General features: G+C 37.9%; 2 protein-coding genes across 3 annotated transcripts in view; one reads left to right on the forward strand and one right to left on the reverse strand.

The window, feature by feature from the left end:
* Positions 1-2,600: 2,600 nt before the first annotated feature.
* Positions 2,601-8,116, forward strand: NKX1-1 (NK1 homeobox 1). Its single transcript, XM_072132631.1, has 2 exons — positions 2,601-3,673; positions 7,006-8,116. Exons 1-2 carry the CDS (start codon positions 3,232-3,234, stop codon positions 7,782-7,784), a joined length of 1,221 nt encoding a protein of 406 aa, XP_071988732.1. The 5' UTR covers positions 2,601-3,231; the 3' UTR covers positions 7,785-8,116.
* A 12,054-nt stretch (positions 8,117-20,170) lies between these two features.
* UVSSA (UV stimulated scaffold protein A) overlaps positions 20,171-20,882 on the reverse strand; it is a 55,254-nt gene continuing 54,542 nt past the window's right edge. Inside the window, exon 14 of one of the 2 annotated variants that reach the window (XM_072126230.1) lies at positions 20,171-20,507. In XM_072126230.1, the coding sequence (XP_071982331.1) occupies positions 20,414-20,507 (94 nt within the window). In that variant the 3' untranslated portion in view covers positions 20,171-20,413. The remainder of the gene's footprint in view (positions 20,508-20,882) is intronic. The other variant, XM_072126229.1, reaches the window with a different exon arrangement.

The raw sequence follows: 20,882 nt of genomic DNA on the forward strand, positions 1-20,882 counted from the left end.
ATAGGTAGGTAGGTAGAAGATAGAACTGTATTAAATAAATAGAAGCATAATAGATCGATTATGAATAACATAAAGGTCTATCCTGGGGGATGAGTGATTTCCTGGCCCCGGTGTTAGATAGTCCCCCCTCCCCCTCTCCCTCCTGATAAGTGATGTATAATGTGCGGATATTACTATTAGGAGCTCGGTGTGGAGGAGTGTAATCAGCAGTGCAGCTGCAGGACAGGAGATGAGTCCTGGTGGTCGGTGATGTCCCCTGAGCACATGGGGAGGGGGCTGGGGGCTGTGTCCCTCCATAATCTGCTTGTCTCATTGTTTCAGCCCATTATCTCTGAGAAGTTTTAATTTCTTCTTTCTTCAGGATCATTGCCTGTGATAATGACACAGCAGCCCCAGTGCCTACCTCTGCATCCTTCTTCAGTAAAGAGATGTAGCAGGGTGGTGTTTGTCGTTTAGCATAACTCAGGTAACACACAATAGTAATAATAGTAATGATGTGATTACCTGGTATGTAGCTATCTGTATATGCCACATGACAACCTCAGCTCTGCAGTGTTACCCCGCTCAGCCCTGCTACAGCTGTGCTCTTTTACAGTCACAATTTACATATCTGGCAGCAAAACAAAAAGCACAATCTCCTATAGTTGGACACGTGTAGCGGTGCTGTGCACAGGTGCAGCAGAGAGGAGTTTGTAATAAGTCGGAGCTGAATGGAAATACTGAGACACTGCTGGTTTCTAAGAAATTTTCACTTTGTATTTCAAGAAATTACATTTTTTCTATGCCCGGATATTTATGGAAACATGGAATATCAGGGACCAATTGGAATATCGGGATCTAAAGATCCCTATCTGATTAACCCTTTGTCGTGTACCGAATGTTCAATGTAATAGAATATTAATTAATCTGGAGAGACCCGACTTATACATATATATCTATATAATCCTCCTAAAATGTATCAATCTTATACTACATTATTATCAATCTTATACTACATTATTATTTATTTATTTATTATCCTTCTATGTCATATCTATCTATCTAGATACCATCTATTTATCTCATATCTGTCTATCTATCTATCTATCTATCTATCTATATATCTAATCTATCTATCTCATATCTATCTATCTATCTATCTATCCTCTCATATCTATCTATCTATCTATCTATCTCATATCTATCTATCTATCTATCTATCTATCTATCTATCTAATCATCTATCATCTATGTATTTATCTATCTATCTAATCATCTATCTATCTCATATCTATCTATCTATCTATCTATCTATCTATCTATCTATCTATCTATCTAATCATCTATCTATCTATCTATCTATCTATCTATCTATCCATTTAGCTCATGTCTATCTATGGTATCATATATCTATTATATATATTTCTGCTATCCATATATCTTCTGTTATCTATCTATCTATCTACCTATCCATATGTATGTTTCTATCTTTATCTCTTATCTATCTATGTATTCATAAAATTGTTTTCTGGCCATTAATCTTTTTATTTATCTAAGTTATATTCCTAAACTCTCTATATCAAATATATGATTTACAACTGTAAAATATGTAGTTCTATATTCATGTGTCACTTTATCGAGTTGCATCAAGATAAAACTATACATATGAAATACGGTAGACCTAAAGATAGAAAATTGGATAACATTAGATAAATATAAATAGATAGACAAACAGATATGAGATAGATTGATAGGAGATAGATAGATAGATAGATAGATAGATGAAATAGATATGTAGAATTGAATAGATTCGTAGGTAAATCAGTAGTTAGATAGCATAGATGCATAGATAGATAGAGATAGATAGATAGATGGATAGATAGATAGATAGATAGATAGGAGATAGATAGATAGATAGATAGATAGATAGATAGATAGATAGGAGATAGATAGATATGAGATTGATAGATTGATAGATAGATAGATAGATAGATTGATAGATAGATAGATAGATATGAGATAGATAGATGCATAGATAGATAGATAGATAGATAGATAGATATGAGATAGATATGAGATAGATAGATAGATAGATAGATAGATAGATAGATAGATAGATAAATAGATAGATATGAGATAGATAGATAGATAAATAGATAGTAGATAGATATTAGATAGATAGATAGATAGATAGATAGATAGATAGATAGATAGATGATAGATAAATAGATAATGGAGAGATAATTCGTTTTCATAGAAATTATTCTTCTATGGTTCTAGGTCCCTGTAGAGTGTAACACACCATGACCCTCCTAGTGGATACAGTCACCTCCAGGAGTATATACTATATACTGTGTGTAGCCCCCTGTCCCCCCAGCCTCACATTTTGCTCTAGTAACTGTCCTAATCCCTTTAGTCTGCAGTCTGATCTGATGCTCTCATTGTGTGGAGAGGTTCCTGCTATTATTGATCCCAGCAATTATTTAAGAAGAAATCCCATCACCTCCCACTTTCCCAAATAAGGCTATTTAGATGCTGCACAGATGAATGGAGGATGGAGCTGCTGAGGCAGCCATAGGGTATCACCCAGCATCACACCTCACACTCTGCCATCTGCTCCTGGAGAGGACACACTGCTGCCTCTCTCTCTCTCTCAATCAGCTGCAAGGGCTCTTTAAGAAAATACTGAGATCTTAGAAGAATTTCCTAACTCCATCGCTTGTTTACTGATTCTGGTCCATTTGCTGGTCCATCACGAGGATCATTGAACTCAGGGAAAGAGTCCTACAAAATGAAAGGTTAGGAGACCACAACATATAAAGTCCTGATTGCTAAGCCTGAGAAGAGCCCAGAAGAGTTTCCAGGACCACCCAAGGTTGAGAAATATTCAGGTGAAGAATAGTCTTCGCCTAAATTTTGGATCTTGCCAAGCTCATTGTCCAAAGACCATAGAAGAAACCTTGGAGTGTCTCACAAGGTGTAAAGGAACCTGACCTGAAAATTGATCCTACAACGTGAAGAACCATTCAAGATCAAAGGGGCTTCAAGAATCACATGACAAGGACTCCCAGAAGGTTTTGAGGAACTTAAGTTTTTAGAGGTCCAGTAAATCCAAGATACCTTCATAAAAGCTTCATCACACATCTGCTGCTATGAAACCCTGGTGGTGGTGCTCACAGATTTAGGCTGGAAGCGCTAAAAGTTTGGAAGACAAGGAGCAGCGGGTTTCATCTAGAGAACATTGACCAAGCGATGAATGTGAGTAGAGACAAAGCTCAGGTAGACATCTCCATGCCCCAAGCACAGGCAGCAGTGGTGGTGGAGGCTGTGTCCTGCACCCTACACAGTGGGGAAATCATGGACAGCCATGGAGAACAGAGACTGTCAGCCAGCGACCACCCAGTGTATGGCTGCCCCAGGCAAGGGGACAGCCAGGGTGGCAGCACTCCAGGACAGGAGGGCATGGTGCCAGCCCCACCGGCCGTCCACAGAACCACTTCCTTCTCAGTCCTGGACATTCTGGACCCAAATAAATTCAACAGCAAACAGAGGCATTGCACCCTGGTGTACAACAAGTCCAGTGACTACATACTGAGGGCAGAGGACAAGCAAGGAGAGGGGCCCATAGACCTCCCGAACCAGAAACCTTTCTTAGAGGACTTTGACAACTGCAAAAAGTCTCCGGATGTTCTAAGTAAGTTCTACACATCTAGATAATTATCTATAATTCTATGTATCTGAATGTACTTGTTTTATTATGGAACAAGTTTCATCATGACTTTTCTATTATCTAAGTTTCTCTTCTCTTCTATCTTTCGACCCTTCCATGTCATATCTATCTGTATTTCCTTTTTATTATGTAACAAGTCTCAGCATTTCCTTTCTGTCATCTAACTATCCTTGTATCTATCTATCTATCTATCCATCAATCTATCTATCTATCCATCAATCAATGTATCTATCCCTCCTTCCATATGTATCTATCTATCTATCTATCTATCTATCTATCTATCTATCTAATGATAGAACAACAAGTCTCATCATGCATTTTCTATCCTCACCCGTTATTGAACTATCTATGACAGTCATGGATGATGGGAGTGTATGATTGATTTGAGTGGCACTTGAGTTTCTTCCATTATACTATACAAGGTCCAAGTTCTTCTGGGGAGTTATAGATCCCCAGGATGGTTGGGTTGATATAAAGGGAGTTTTAGTCTCAGAACCAGTCATAGATGAGAGTTATATTCCCAGAAGTGTCAAAGATGAGAACTGAAGTCCCAGAATCGGTCACAGATGAGAGTTATAGTCCTTTTACCGGTCACAGATGAGAGTTGTTGTCTCTTAACCGGTCACAGATGAGAGTTGTAGTCCCATAACGGGTCACAGATGAGAGTTGTAGTCCTATAACCGGTCACATGTTAGAGCTGAAGTCCCAGAACCGTTCATTGATGAGAGTTGCAGTACGATCAGATTGGCCATAGTTTGTGTGGAATCATTTTTATTTCATTTTATTATTTGGGTTTGTTTTAGGGAAAATCTGAATAATTGTGACAAAACGTCGTTTATCTGTAAGAAAACAATTAAATTCCTTCGATTACATCGAGGGGAGATTGTGTTGAGCAGCAGCGGAGGGGATAATGGGGGATCGGCCCCTGGTGCCAGTGGAGCTCGGCCGATCGATATCCTATTATCGAATGCCGCGTATCTCTTACCAGCAGCCTCCTCTGTCCCCAACATCTAAATTATAGGGTCACAATCAGGATAATGACTCGATTACAATCCATTACACTTATTATTACCAGCAGCAGAGGCTCTGCAGGGAAATCTCCCACCGATCAGAGATCTGACCAAATGATCGCAACACAGAGATTCCTATTCTACATACATTTTATTCATCATCAAGACATCTAATTTCATATATTGTCTGACCTGGTTCTTATTGTGTTATGTTTACATTTATTTCTTAAGTTATTTTAATATTGAAACAATGTTGTACTTTTTAATTAATTATAATACAAACTATTTTTTTTTTGTACTAAATTATTTAAAAATGCACAAGATAACCAGTGATAGATATTCCATATCTGTAGGATTGTTTTTATGTATTTATAATCATGGATATGGAGCAAAGTATCACGATGAACACATAATAATAATAGAATATAATAGGAATCGAAATAAATAAATATTTATATATAACAATATATTCTAAAGTATTAACACAGCAACATGTATATGAACTTTTAGGTATTTAGGTCTGGAGAAAAAAATGATCATTAAAAAACAATTAGACTTTATTATTAGATAAATTAAATTCAGTCTTTACTTTAAAATCGTTAGCAACTAAAAGGAGATGGTTATACTGTACATTTTTGTATGTAATTTTTTGTATAAGGTACATGACAATTTATGTAGTTGGAACAGGATTATTGGTGTTCCAAAAAAGCAAGAAATATATATACATATACTTGTGTATGTGTATAGATATGTATTTATTTGCGTGTATATATGTGTGTGTATATATATATATATATGTGTGTGTGTGTGTGTGTGTGTGTATGTGTAGTGTTTGTGTATAGATATGTATTTCTTTATGTGTCTGTATATGTATATATATATATGTATATATATATATATGTGTGTGTGTGTATATATATATATATATATATATATACAGTATATGTGTGTGTAAAGATATATATGTGTCTGTGTGTGTCCAATGTATATCACTAAGAATCTTGTTTATTTTATCTTAGTTATTTTGTCACTTAGATTTTAAAATTTTTATTTAGTTATTTTTTCCTCAAAATTTCCAATAATTTTATACATTCTTGTTTTATTGTCAATATAACAATTATCAATATTTCTGATGACTACAAAGATCATAACTGTTATCCAAATTCATTATATTTTACTCTATTATTCTATAACAACATTAATATATCCATTATTTCTTAGTATCATGATTATTAAATATTATAATATTATGTCTATGTATATATATATATGTATATATATATATTATTGAATGTTCTGTCCCTTGTAGAATGTCCCTGGTAGTTGCAGCAGACATGACAGTGTGTTGGGGCAGTAGTGGGTTGCAGGCAGTACACGTGTTCTCAGTGCTGTGCAGTGATGCAGGACCCCAGTGATTGCCTCCTGGCTGCACCATGTAGAGGACATGAAGTTATATGGACAGGCAGAGGTGACCTGTACAATGCATGAATCACAGGCTGATATGATTGTGTGTGTATTTGTATACATCTTTGTATGCAGTCTATGGGCAGTGATGTTATGAGTGACAGATTCTCAGGGTGTTGGTCAAATAATCTTCTAGGTAAATGCACTTTAGTAAACATTTCACCTATCAAAGATGATTTGTCAGGTTCTATGATCCAGTGTGTGCAGATACAGATCACAGCCATCACTCACTGTAAGGAGAGAAGCTCTTGTCAATGCAATGTACATGTATACATGGACATTATGTGTGTATACAATTCTGCCTGTGTCCAGTTATTTATCATTACTGCATGTGTATTATTTACTATATATATATATATATATATATATATATATATATATATATATATATATATATATATATATATGTATATATATGATTTATTTTACAACACGCGACCCGATTACATAACCAGAACAACACGGTACGGTTCTTTAGATACTGAAAATATTCTCCCCCAGTAAAATATTTAACTATGTAGTCGCCAGCTGTAGGAGCATCACCTTCCCTAAAATAATTAACATTCCCTTAACCCTCTGAGACCCACAGGTCCCTATTGATGCATATTGACCATTGATGATTTGGTGGCATGTCCTTTTGATACCCCTATGATAATGATTCCACTTCTGCCATTGATCCTATGCTATTAGTTTATTGATGACTTTGTGATGTGACCTGTTGTTGATTTTCCCTATTGTCTTATCTACCATATGGTCTATGGATGATTGTTTGGAGACAACTTATAGAAACCCTGTTTTTTAATGGAAATTTTCTCATTACAGAGGATGAAGAATTGTACCAACAGACTGGAGAAGATTGTCAAAATCAGGACTTTAGCCCCAGTCCTGGTAGTGACCTGGAGGAAGAGGAGGATGAGGAAGATGAAGAGGTCTGCAGTGAAGAGAGCAGCAACTCCACTCCTTCTGGTACAGTGGACAGGGAGAATGGGGGCTCTACTCAGGCTGAGGATGGTCTATCAAGTCATGGTAACACTCCTGGGTCACAGCAAGGTAATTCCAAGAACCAGAACCAACAGAACCAAGGACAGAACCAGCATGGTAAACCCAAGAGGAAGAGAACAGGTTCTGACTCTAAGTCTGGCAAACCCAGGAGAGCTAGAACAGCTTTCACCTATGAACAGCTGGTGGCTCTGGAGAACAAGTTCAAGTCTACAAGATACCTCTCGGTGTGTGAGAGACTCAACCTGGCATTATCGCTGAGTCTGACTGAGACCCAAGTCAAGATCTGGTTCCAGAATAGACGCACAAAGTGGAAGAAGCAGAATCCTGGAGCAGACACCAGTGCCCCTACTGGAGGTTCTGGTCATGGGGGGGGCGGTGGTCCAGGTATGGGTGGGGGGCTGAGCCCTCTTAGCCATTCCCCACCTATGGGCAACCCACTGGGCATGCATGGACACCCTGGTTACCCAAGCCATGCACCTGGTGGACTCATGTGCACAGCACAGTTACCCTTCCTCCCTGGCCCAGCTGCAGTCCTGTCACCCTTTGTCCTGGGGTCTCAGTCTTATGGGACCCCAGCATTTTATGCCCCCCACTTATGACTATAGAGACTTGAATTATCCACTGGGCAAAGCACAAGTCTTCCACGACTGGACACAATGTATTACAACAAGGGGACGCAAGAGCTGGCAATCTAAAGTAGGAAAGTAGCTTAACTTACCTCCTAGCACTGGTGCCATAGGGATTTACCCCCTTTAGTGCAGCTCAATGACTCCCTGGTATATACTGGAAGCACAGCACCTTTCATTGCAATGATTATAACAAACCCTCTCATATGTAGATTGAATATGGGGAGCACTTTAAAGACTTTCCACCCCTCTCTGTATAGAACAAAATTTAATGGGGAAAAAAAAATATTCAACTATCCCTGTAAATTGTATAATGCATTTTATATTGTTATTATTTTCTTTACTTTTTTTCTTCTTTTTTACAACCATAATCAATTCACTAAACCTTCATTCCATCCATAATTGTGTTATTATTAAACCAAAATGCATCTGATTTAGGGCCACTTGAGGCTTGTGTCTGACTTAGCTGGGATAATATGACCTTATTCTGTTCAATAGGAAATCATTCCATATTTGTCAGTGTTTTCATTGGTGTAAATAAAGGTTTTGTTTACATTTTTGGGGGGATTTGTTTTTATAAAGAAATAAATAGAATAAACTAAAAACATCTTTCTATTCTGTGCCCATTTTGCTCTCAGGGTATCTAGGAGTTTAGGAAGTGGCTGTAATGTAATAATCTGCATTGTTGAAATATACAATGAACCTCCCGTTCGTGATATCACGATATACACTGTATATATACAGAGAATTTATGCATTCAATTTTTTTTTTATTTAAAAATGTAAACCCTTTCTAGAAACTCTGCCTGGACTCTCCTCCTTCTATACAGAAGTGAATGGTTCCAAGAGTCAGAATTTCTCCAGTCTGACTGCTGTTATTTCATTGTAATTTGACATTTTGTTTCTTTGTGTAAATAATTGTTGATGATGTTTTCATTTTGTTTTTATATTTAATTGTATGACAATAGGGCAGTATTATATAGAGAATATTTCAAGCACTTTGCTGAGACATTGAACAATAAACTGTAATATAAATATATCTTCTCCCTGGGTGTCTTTTGCTTTTCTTCTACTCGCAATTATTATTGTAATTATTCTTAGTATTATAATATTATTCATATTGTAGGACTATTTATTATTATTAATATATTTTATATATTTTTAGGATTATTTTTATTTTTGGGATATTATTATTGTTATTATTAATACATTATAAATAATATATTATTTTTATTTTATATTATTATTATTATAATTATTAATATTTGAATAATTTTTTATTATCAAATTAATTTGTCACATTTTATTTGGATGCAAATAGCAAGTTGTATGCTGAATTATTTAATTTTTCTCAATATTAGTATTACTATAATAATATTATTCCTCCAATATTATCATATTTGTTATTATTATTTTTTATTGAATATCAAATATGATATTTTTTACATCCTAATTACTATTATATCTTTTAAATATTATTGTGATTATTTTATTTTATTAGTAAGATTATTTCAATTTTATTACTTTACTGGTTTTTATTTTATTTTTATTACTTTACTGGTTTTTATTTTCTTTTTCTTTTTAGACTAGTATTATTATTAATAGTATTTTGGCATTTTAGCAGTGATTATACTTATTATAATTGTTATTATTAATATTTTCATTAGTTTTATCATTATTATGAATACTTTTATTTTTGTTATCATTACTCTATTTTTAGCCTACTATTACTAATAGTATATTAGCATTTTAGTTATTATTATTATTATTTATACGTGTTATTATAATTTGTATTATTGTAATTATTAATATTTTTCTTATTATTAACATTATTATGAATACTTTTATTTTTATTATTATTTTATGGTTACTTTTATTATCAAACAACTACAGTATATGATAAAAAATCGAAAACTTACAAAAATAAAGTTGTTTATAATATCTAAATAGAGGCAACTAGATGTGATTAATCATATTTGATTTAGTTTTTTTTTTTTAAATAAGAGAATTATTCTGACATAGTTGATATTGATGCAATTTTTTTTCCAATATGTAATATGTATAATGAGGACCAAAACATTCTGAAATTTATCTAAAAATCGATGTAATAAAATATCACCAGATTTTATAATTTTTTTTCCCTTTGCAGATTCTGTGGGATAATATCAATATATTCCTATTCATGTTTATTAATGTATTTGTTTTTAATGCAAATATTTTTTTTTTAGACATTTTCTTTAATTTTACATGACAATTGGCGAAAATACAGTGAAGTGATTTGTGACCTTAGAAATAAATACTAAGATACCAAAATAGATGGACAGACAGGGATTAAAAACTGAGACAGCAACATCCTACAAGAAATGCAATATTACAATACTAATACCATTTCACATGATTTTGTTGGCAAAAAAAATAGTTTTATTAAAGCTTTTTATAATCGCCAGGAATTATTCCTCATAGACTGGACGGAAACATTGATTGTAATTGTAGCTGATCGTTTCTTAATTGTAATTACCACAGTAGTCGGTTGTCGGCAAAGGTTATCAGCCGGGTAATGGGCATACAGACAGTGATATGATTACTAGTACTACTAGTCTACATGTATAGTAAGCACTGGCTGAGGTATGGTGACCAGTATAATTAGTCTACATGTATATTAAACACTGACTGATGTGATGTGATTACTAGTACTACATGTATAGTTCATACTGGCAGTGATATGATTACTAGTACTACTAATCTAGATGTATAGATCATAATGACAACGATATGATGACTAGTATTACTAGTCTGCATGTATAGTAAGCACTGGCTGTGATATGATTACTAGTACTACATGTGTAGTTCATACTGGGAATGATATGGTTACTAGTACTACCAATATACAATCATAGTAAACATTGACAATTATATGGTTACTAGTATTACTACATGTAAAGTTTATGATGCCAATGATGTGATCACTAGTGTTACTAGTCTATATATACTGGTAATGATATGGTTACTAGTAATACTAGTCGAAGTGAGCTCTAGATACAATCACTGAGGTTACTAGTATTACTAGTCTCCATATATACTGGTAATGATATGGTTACTAGTAATACTAGTCTAAGTGAGCTCTAGATACAATCACTGAGGTTACAATCCAAACAAACAATACAAATTGTTACTTCTTTATATTAGGCACTGATACAGTTGCTAGCACTAGTGGCTACATTGTATTATTAATAGTTTGCTTAGTAAGCAGTGAATTGGTTATTACTTGTCTGTATGACAACTGATTACAGCAGTAATATCAGTATTTTACTAGTCTACAATTAGTTACTAGGAGTTTTCATGTGTATGTAGTTATTGGTATAGGTAGTTCAAGCCAGTACTGATATGGTTACTATAAGTACTACTAATACTACTAGTACTACACATGGTTATTAGTAATACTAGTCTCCACAAGCAGGTCACACAGGTTGTGACATGGTTAATAGTACTACAAATATAGCTAACACCATCAGATATGATGTCAAGTCTGCAAAAAGTTTACACCAGGTAAACATTAGTCTACATTTGCATTTCACACAATCAGATATTTAGTTATTATCACTACAAATCTTTAGTTATACATTACCTCTGCAGCTCTGATAATATTAGTGGTGTGTATGACAAATAACCAGTTACTACTAGTAGTAGTAGGCTACATTAGAAGTGCGCACAGCAATAGTTATTGGTTAGTGTAAGTATACAGTATAGTACACGTGTGAGCTTTCATAAGCACTGTTCACACCAGCAGTAGTACCCTTCATTATTACAAGTACAATTAGTCTATATGATCACTGTACACACAACATACCTATCGTAACGTGCCTTGATCAGCACAGTTTACACCAGAATTAATAATCTTCAATACGACTAGTATCATTACTCTATATGATCACTGTACACACCAACAAATGTATCAGTATTAATTGCTTTGATGTGCAGTTTATAGTAAAGTAATAAAGTTGATTACTACCAGTATTACTAGTCTAGCTGAGCATTGCTCCCACTATCAGAGATATACATACTAATAGTATTACTAGCCTAGATGAGCACTGTACACACCAACAAATATATGTGTATAACTAGTCTAGATAAGCAATGAACAAATCAGAAGTGACATCCTTCATTACTACTAGAATAACTAATCTGTATGAGCACTGTACACACCAGAAGTAATAGCCTTCACTACTACCAGTAATATTAGTCTAAATGAGCACTATCCACCCCAACAGTAATATCCTTCATTACTACTAGTATTACTAATCTGTATGCGCACTGTTCACACCAGAAGTAATTATCTTCATTACTACTAGTATTACTAGTCTGGATTAGCAGTGTACACACCAAGAAATACATCATGTACTAGTCTAGATGAGCACAGAAGTGATATGCTTTATTACTACTAGTGTTACTAGTCTAAATGAGCACTGTTCACACCAATACAATTACCCCTCATTACAACTATTCTGCTTGAGCACTGTACACAAGAAGTGATATCCTTTATTACTACCTAACTTTTTAGTCTAGATGAACACTGCACACACCAGCAGTTATCCTTTTCATTACTACTAGTATTACACTAACCTAGATGTACACACTACCATATTGATTACTACTAGTATTATACTAACCTAGATGAGCACTGCACACACCACCAGTGATCCCTTTCATTACTACTAGTATTACACTAACCAAGATGTACACGCTACCATATTGATTAGTACTAGAACTATACTAACCTAGATGAGCACTGTGCACACCACCAGTGATCCTTTTCATTACTACTAGTATTACACTAACCAAGATGTACACACTACCATATTGATTGCTACTAGTATTATACTAACCTAGATGAGCACTGCACACACCACCACTACTACTAGTCTAGATGAGCACTGCACACACCACCACTACTACTAGTCTAGATGAGCACTGAACACACCACCAGTGATCCCCTTCATTACTACTAGTATTACACTAACTTAGATTTACACACTACCATATTGATTACTACTAGTATTATACTAACCTAGATGAGCACTGTACACACCACCAGTGATCCTTTTCATTACTACTAGTATTACACTAACCTAGATGTACACACTACCATATTGATTGCTACTAGTATTATACTAACCTAGATGAGCACTGCACACACCACCAGTGATACCCTTCAATACTACTAGTATTACACTAACCAAGATGTACACGCTACCATATTGATTACTACTAGTATTATACTAACCTAGATGAGCACTGTACACACCACCAGTGATCCTTTTCATTACTACTAGTATTACACTAACCTAGATGTACACACTACCATATTGATTGCTACTAGTATTATACTAACCTAGATGAACACTGTACACACCACCAGTGATACCCTTCAATACTACTAGTATTACACTAGCCTAGATGTACACACTACCATATTGATTGCTACTAGTATTATACTAACCTAGATGAGCACTGTACACACCACCAGTGATACCCTTCAATACTACTAGTATTACACTAGCCTAGATGTACACACTACCATATTGATTACTACTAGTATTATACTAGTCTATATGAGCACAATTCACACCTGAAGTGACATTCTTCATTACTACTAGTCTAGATGAGCACTGTTCAAACTAACTTGCAGACATATCCTTACTACCAGTATTACCAGCCTAGAAGGGCACTGTGCACCCCAGTATTCATCCACACAGTCAGTATTGGCACCAGAAGAGTTGTGGGCACAGTATATGGATGTTACACAAGTCTAAGGACATGGCAGCTTTACACTTAGACACACAGAGTGGCATCTGGGTACCAGTTTGGATGCCACACAGCAGACTTCTGGATGCCTGTGCCATTCGGTGGCCAGTGATGCCAGCTGAGCATGAGGCCTCAGGGTGGCGCTGTAGTGGCTGCAGTGCAGGAATCTGAGGGGTTAGCCTGCACCCCCAGCCTGGCAGCAGTTTACCCTGCACTCCAGCATCTGGCTGACAGTATTAAATGATATCTCTCTAATCCCATTAGCTCCTTCCTCTTGTTGGTTTCCTTCACTGAGCATTTTTGACAACCTTTACTGCGGCTGCTGACACATGAAGCGTGAGCGAGTTATAATTTCTGACAGGGAAATTACATCTTTCCCACAGACATTGATGTCTCACCATGTAAATGGCAGCAGAGATGTGGGGAGGATAGAGCAGGAACTGGCTGTCATTACTTAGGGTGGCCACCAGGGAGCGCTGGAGAGATCACTATCATCATCAATGTGAGTTTCCAGATTTGTTGCAGATTTAAGATGAAACATTATTACAGTATCATAGTATTATAGTATCATAGTATTATAGTATCATAGTATTATAGTATCATAGTTTATACGGTTGAATAATGACACATGTCCATCAAATGCAACCAAGGAAGTTGGATTCAAAACAATCCAAATCTTACAAAATTATCCGGGAAATTACATGTGGAGTAAGGAGAAATGAAGGTTTTCTTCAAAAAGTTTTTATTTTGTTTACACATTATGGGGGTCATTTTTCTCTGGCCATGACCCTTTCCCCTATTGTGAACAGGTCATTCATCATTCAGTTTTTTTTTGAGAATTTTTTAGGAGTAAATTTTTTTAAAAAAGGCGCAAAATCTTGTGCATCTCACACAATTTCCTACGCAGGGTCATGACTGCAATGTTTTTGCCCAATTATTTTGCGCCCTTTTAGGCACAAATCAATGTTACATCTGGAAACAAACATCTGGAAACCGGAGAAATACAAAGACTAATTAGGCGCAAACCAGGAAACTGCTACACAAGGAACTCCGGTGAACTGATGGAATAAAGCACAAAAAAATGCAGGGAAACACATATGCGATCAGCCCGAGCCCCGCCCCCTGTCCGCTAGCGTCGTGTTATGAACGCGACACTAGCGGACTGTGTGAATGCGCCCATGTGGATTCCCGTGTGGTGTTTTTGTCACGTTTTTAAACACGTTCAAAACACAATTTGGAGGGGGTTTGGCCAAAACGCATATGCGTTTTATGGGATACACACTTGCGTTTTGGATGGGTTTAAAAATGTGACAAAATGCAGCAAAACGCAATGTGACGCAAAAAAGAAATCAACAATCATGCAGCTAAGGGTGAAAACACGTGGCGTTTTTAGGCCGTTTTTGGGCCGTTTTTAGTTTTAGTGTGTGTGTGTGTGTGTGGGGGGGTCAAACTGCTTTATTTATACATCTTTAAGCAGGGTGTAACGTCTTTACTATTAGCATGATTGGTTATCATACACTTGAACAATAGCTTATGATTGGCTATTAAAACAACACCTCTGATTGGTTAATTTTCAAACCAACTTCTGATTGGTTACTACAATAGCGTAATACATTCGATACGTTACTGATCGGCTCCTAATTCATACTTCACATAATGTATATTTTGCTATTTTGTTGTTTCTGACAGGTGCACAACTTATCTAATCTTAACACATGGCTACTAGCTAGTAAAGTTTCCAAGAGTCAGTGGGGGACATTTACTATGGTGTTTCTGCCAGTTTTGTGGCGCTCTCACCACATGTTCTGCTCTCAGACCTATTTATTAGCTGGCGACGCCAGAAAAAATGTCTTTTTCCGCCTGCTCCGACTCTTCTCCGAAAAGGGGCGTGGCTTTGGCGGAGTGGAAACTCAGACAGAATTAATATGTGTCGCAGCCCTGTTTGGGCGCTGTAAACTGGCGGAAAGTAGACCAAAAGAAAACTGGTCTAGCAGGGACTGTTGGACACATTTCTGGTGCTCGGGACAGATTTTGGTCCCAGGGACAGAAAATGGTCTCGGCGCCAGAAATGTCTCTGCACAGCTCCACAATATTAAATGTGTATCTTCTTTCCGAGAGCAGGTCGGTAACAAAGCCAATGCAGACACCGACACTTTATGTAAATGTCCCCCAGTGAGTTTAGCAGCAGACTGTGACACCTGAAAGGAGCCTAGTTATAAAATAACACCCCACCCTCCCCGCAAGGGGCGCTCCATAAAGTATAACGACACCTCAGCTGTGACGAGATAAGCCGTGAAAACCACCTGTCCTTAGCTGCACCACAGTTGATTTCTCTTTGAGGGCGCTGTCACACGTTGCGTTTGCAAACGCAGAAGCAGACCAAACCGCGCCCGCCGGGCGGTCCGCGGTCCAATCGCATCGGCGTTTCTCTTTGTTTCTATTGAAAACGCCGATGCGATTGGACCGCGGACCGCCCGGTGGGCGCGGTTTGGTCTGCGTCTGCAAACGCAACGTGTGACAGCACCCTTAGGGCGCTGTCCCACGTTGCGTTTGCAAACGCAGACCAAACCACGCCCACCGGGGCGGTGTTTCTATGGAAACGCCTGCGATCGGGAACGAGCCGCGCAGGCATTTCCATAGAAAAACACCGATGCGATCGGACCGCGGACCGCCCCGGTGGGCGTGGTTTGGTCTGCGTTTGCGAACGCAACGTGGGACAGCGCCCTTAGGGTCCATTCACACACAGCATCATTCTGACCTGTTTGTTTCTGGTCCAACTTCCAACCGACCCCGCCCAAGCTGTCAGAGCATTGGCCCTGGTGGGGAATGTGGTGCAACTTACGTTGAAGAGTCTAATTTTACAGATGAAGCAGGTGAGGGTCAGTGTCTTCTGGGAGTCAGGGGTTGCGTTCACACGATGCGTTATGTTTTTTGTTGCATTTTTGACGCATTGCAAAGGCTATAGCCTTGATCACATGCTGAGGTTACATCCTGTTTTAACAACTGCAATGGGAATGCCAAAGCCTTTGCAATGCGTCAAATCGCAACAAAAAATGGGACGCAACGCATCGTGTGAATGCAGCCATTATGGGTGAACCCACGCGTCACGTTTTTGGACCCTTTTAAAGCATGGGTTTGCAGTCTGTATAAAAACACATCTGTTTTTTTTTACTGTTTTCCATGCATTTGGGTGGTGACACACATGCCGTTTTTGGTTTGTGCGTTTTCAGATCATAAAAAACGCATGCTTTTTTGACAAGTTTGAACAATTTTCTTAATTCAAACTGGTCCAAAACGCATGCGTTTTTTTTCCGCTCTAAAAACACACTACTAAAAACGGCCTAAAAACGCCACGTGTGTCACCACCCTTTGGTTGCCATGTGGTGTAAACTTTTCGTTTTGAAACAATACAACTCAGGGGACGAAATTAGCCTTATTACGTTAACATTTGCACTTACACTGCGCTGACTTTGCATTTGTAAACACCGTGTTGGGCCCCATGCACATGACAGTATGGGGGTCGGCAGTACAGCTGTACAATTTGCAGCCATTTCACAGCCCCCATTGAGATCTATAGCCCCCAGTTATGGTGGGGGCGGCTGCTGTGAAGAATATAGGACTGTATAGAAATATACCACATCTAGGACATCCTATTCTTTGCCGAAATACACTGGCAGACGTTTGACTCCCTATGGAGAGGGGAGGGGTGAGGAGCGCTTATGCCCCCTCCCAGTCATTTGTAGTTATGTGCATGAGTCCTTAATAGAATGTTTACAAATTGTTTACAATTAGTTAACAAAATGTAAACGTAATGTAATTCTCTCCTCTCCTCAGCTGTTGTAATGTGTTTCGAAGCGCAATATGAACGCCGCGTGTGAGCGCTGTGTATGGAGAGATTGGAATGAATGTGTTATTGTAGCATCTGATATAAAAAAAAACAGTGCAAAGAGAGAACAACGATCATTTGCATGACACATTTCAAAGGCTTAAGCCTTGATCACACGCTCAGGTTACATTGCGTTTCCACTGCATCTGCTAAAACACAATGTTACCTCATCGTGTGATGAAGGCTGAAGCCAGTGGAATGGGTCAAAAACGCATCAAAAAACGTGACGCAAGCGGAACGTGTGACCGCAGCCTCAATGCACGTTTCTGGAAACATATATTTGCAGCTTGGCCTCATTAAATTGTCTGCTGCATTACCAGACATGACCTGTAGTCAGGAGGGGCGCTGTCCCGGGACGTTTCTCAGATCTCATACATTCCCTTTAATGATAGATTTACAGACGTGAGATTCTCAGTCCTTGTGTGAACCCGATCTGGTCCGGGAACGTTTCCCCCCCCCCCCCGGCACATTTAGCAGGCGGGATGTTTGGAGAAGGGCTGCCTGCACCCCTGACAAATACAAATTGATTTAGTCGTTTACATAAATATTTTACACTCTACTGATATAAGCAGAATCCTAATGGCTGGATGGATAAATGAAAGCAATGGTCTATGCCGGCCAAACATTACCTTGTAATTATGTAAATGAGGAATTTAGGGGGGAAACCGGAATGAAGCAATTGGGAAAATCCTGGCGCTTAATGTCCCTCATCTAATTAGTACATTTTTTTTAGGACGATCATTTCTAATGAATTTATTTTCATAAATTAAACAGCCGGCAGATTATACATTTATTTTCTGATTTTCTTCTGGCTTTTTACATGTTCGCTGTAAGGGACAATTTGTTTTTGGGGAACAGCATCTGCAGGGGGAGGAGTCATGTGATTGGACCTGTGATGTTACACCACCAGGGTCAAGCTATGTTTCTTGGGCCCACTTGTCATCAACATCCAATTTGGGTTATGTATTGTGGGACTTCTGTGGTCCAGTATTGTGTTATAGATGGGGCCCACTGGAGAATCCTCCGATTCCCCGGTGGGCCAGTCAATCACTGCATAGCTGTGTCTGTAGCACTATCCAAACTGCTTAAATCCAGAAGCCACCTTCATTCAGAACCTGTTCTAAGGGTCAGTTCTGATAAATATGGTTGGTCACATCTCTGATACCTCAAGGACACTGATGCATCATTAGCAGGGAAGATTTAGAGGGATGTGTGTGTGTGTGTGGGGGGGGGGTCTGACCCAGATTTCCCATGGAACTATGTTTCAATGTCCTGTGATAAGTCGATGCTAGGATAATTTTGAGAAGGTATTGCTGCTAGTACAAGATGGTGAAGGAAATTAAAGGGGTTGCACACTCTTTTACATAAATTGTCTATGTGCCTTTACTACCTTAAAAATAATCCCTGAATGTTCATCAAGTGATTCAGCGCTCCTGCTAATCGCTTCTGTACTGTGTGCAGGCTCTCTATGATTCTTTGTTTACATTTCTGAGCTCAGCTGAATTGGAGGAGCTGTAGCAGGAGATTATGACTCATCCTGCTCCCTCCCCTCTTCCTGTCTTTGTCAGCGAGGACAGATAAGAGACACTATGGGCGACACCATGAGAACGGGATGGAGCACTGAGCGAGAGGAATATATGTATATATAAATAGGGCAGCATGGTGAGAACAAGGCAAGGCTGCCAAGCGACAGCCTTGTTTGGCCATATTTCCTGTACCACATACTGTGCAGGGACTCATCTATGATGCTGGGAGTCATTTCCAACGGGACAACATCCCTCTACTTAATCAGGTTTTTGGACAGCGGTCCAATGCTGAGGTGAGGAATTTAGATTGTTTTAGAATTTAGTTTGACATTGGGTCTGGAAAACCAGGCCAAACATAAGTTGCCCCTGTCTACTAATGAAGGTTGATAGTATATGGTGTATGTGGGTGTCCCAAATTTTCTCATGGCTAAATTCTGGAGGTACTTTTTGCCTCTAGGGGGAAAATAACCAACCGGTCTGTAGTTAGATGACCACCAGACGACTAGAGGATCCTTCCCAGGCTCTATCTCAGTACTACGTGCCAAAGTTAACCACCTAAGGCTACGTACAAATTAGCGTGTGCCGTAAACAGTGTCCCGTTTGGCCAAGAGATGGGCGACCTCAACGTGACCAATAGACCTCTATGGGGGCTGTGTGCTAGACGCACTTTGTTTAGTGTGAATGAGGCCTAACTTGAAAGCTAAGAACGTCTACCTCCTAGGGATTGATAGAGGGTGGGCCCTCTAGACAATTGTATGGTGGCCCGATGGAAACCCAGCCTGACCCCGACAATCCGAATCATAGAGATTGTTCACTTGTGCTAGTCCCCTCCAATGTTAAAAAATAGACAAAAAAATATTTTAACATATGTCGCCCTCCTATGAAAAATTACTCCCGATCTATGTGTTTATCTGAGATGAGAAATTTAGTTTGTGAACCCTCTGGAATTGCTCCGTGTGCAGTATTTAGGTTCTAAAGAATAAAAAAAATTCAATAAAAAAAACAAAATTACAATTTTTTTTTATTTTTCTCAAATAAGTTATACAATTTTTTTTTTTTCTGACTATCACTGTGGTTGTCAATATTTTAAAAATCCAAAAATTCTTTTTTTTTCTTCACATGGAAAAACAATTTCCCTTTTAAAATTTTTTTTTTTTTTTTAATCATTGTAATTTTTGGTGCAAACAACATACAAATCTGTACAGTTCTTAGAAAACAAAAATCCATAAAAATCCAGCAAATTATGTAAATAAGTTAAGACGTAACCATAGGGGGGGGGGAGAGGAAAAATTCTGTATATTACAACAATTTTTCTTTAAAAGGTCCTTAAACCGAGTCTTCCATGTAGAAGGCGCCTGGATGCTTTATCTCTCCCCTCTGGCGGGTTTTTTAATTTAATGCGTAATTAAACTGGTTTGCAAACTTTTCGTGTCGCCTCTGATCCATCTGGTTCATTGCGCTGATCACTCGTTTTACCGATCCCCTGCAAAAAAAAAAAAAAAAATTAATAAAAAACCTACAAATAACAGACGTTTAGCTTTCTCCTCTACCTCTCTCCGGTCGGAAGGTTTATTTAGATGTAGTTTTTTTTTTTTTTTAAGATTTGGAGGCGGTGTCATTAATTACCGCTCGTCCCTCCCGCGCTGATGAGGCAGAACAAATTGGACGTGTTAGCTTGAATTAAGTACCGCAATACAAATAGTTTTAATTCAACAAGGTTTTAATAACAGAAGTAAACAGATTGAAGTCGGGCTGTAATGTGCGCGCTCCACCTTTGTCATTATTCTTTACCGCCGACCTTACAAGATAAATGGCAGCCGTCCAAGGAAGGGGCGCGTACCAGACAAAGGCGAGGCAT

This window comes from Engystomops pustulosus, chromosome 1, assembly GCF_040894005.1.
Source record: "Engystomops pustulosus chromosome 1, aEngPut4.maternal, whole genome shotgun sequence".
Taxonomy (NCBI): Eukaryota; Metazoa; Chordata; class Amphibia; order Anura; family Leptodactylidae; genus Engystomops; species Engystomops pustulosus.

What these genes read in the sequence shown, in the direction of transcription:
- NKX1-1 (XM_072132631.1), top strand. Translation starts at nt 3,232, where the DNA reads ATGAATGTGAGTAGAGACAAAGCTCAGGTAGACATCTCCATGCCCCAA. An exon ending in AAAGTCTCCGGATGTTCTAA is followed by an intron (nt 3,674 to 7,005) that starts GTAAGTTCTACA and finishes TTCTCATTACAG; the next exon opens with AGGATGAAGAATTGTACCAA.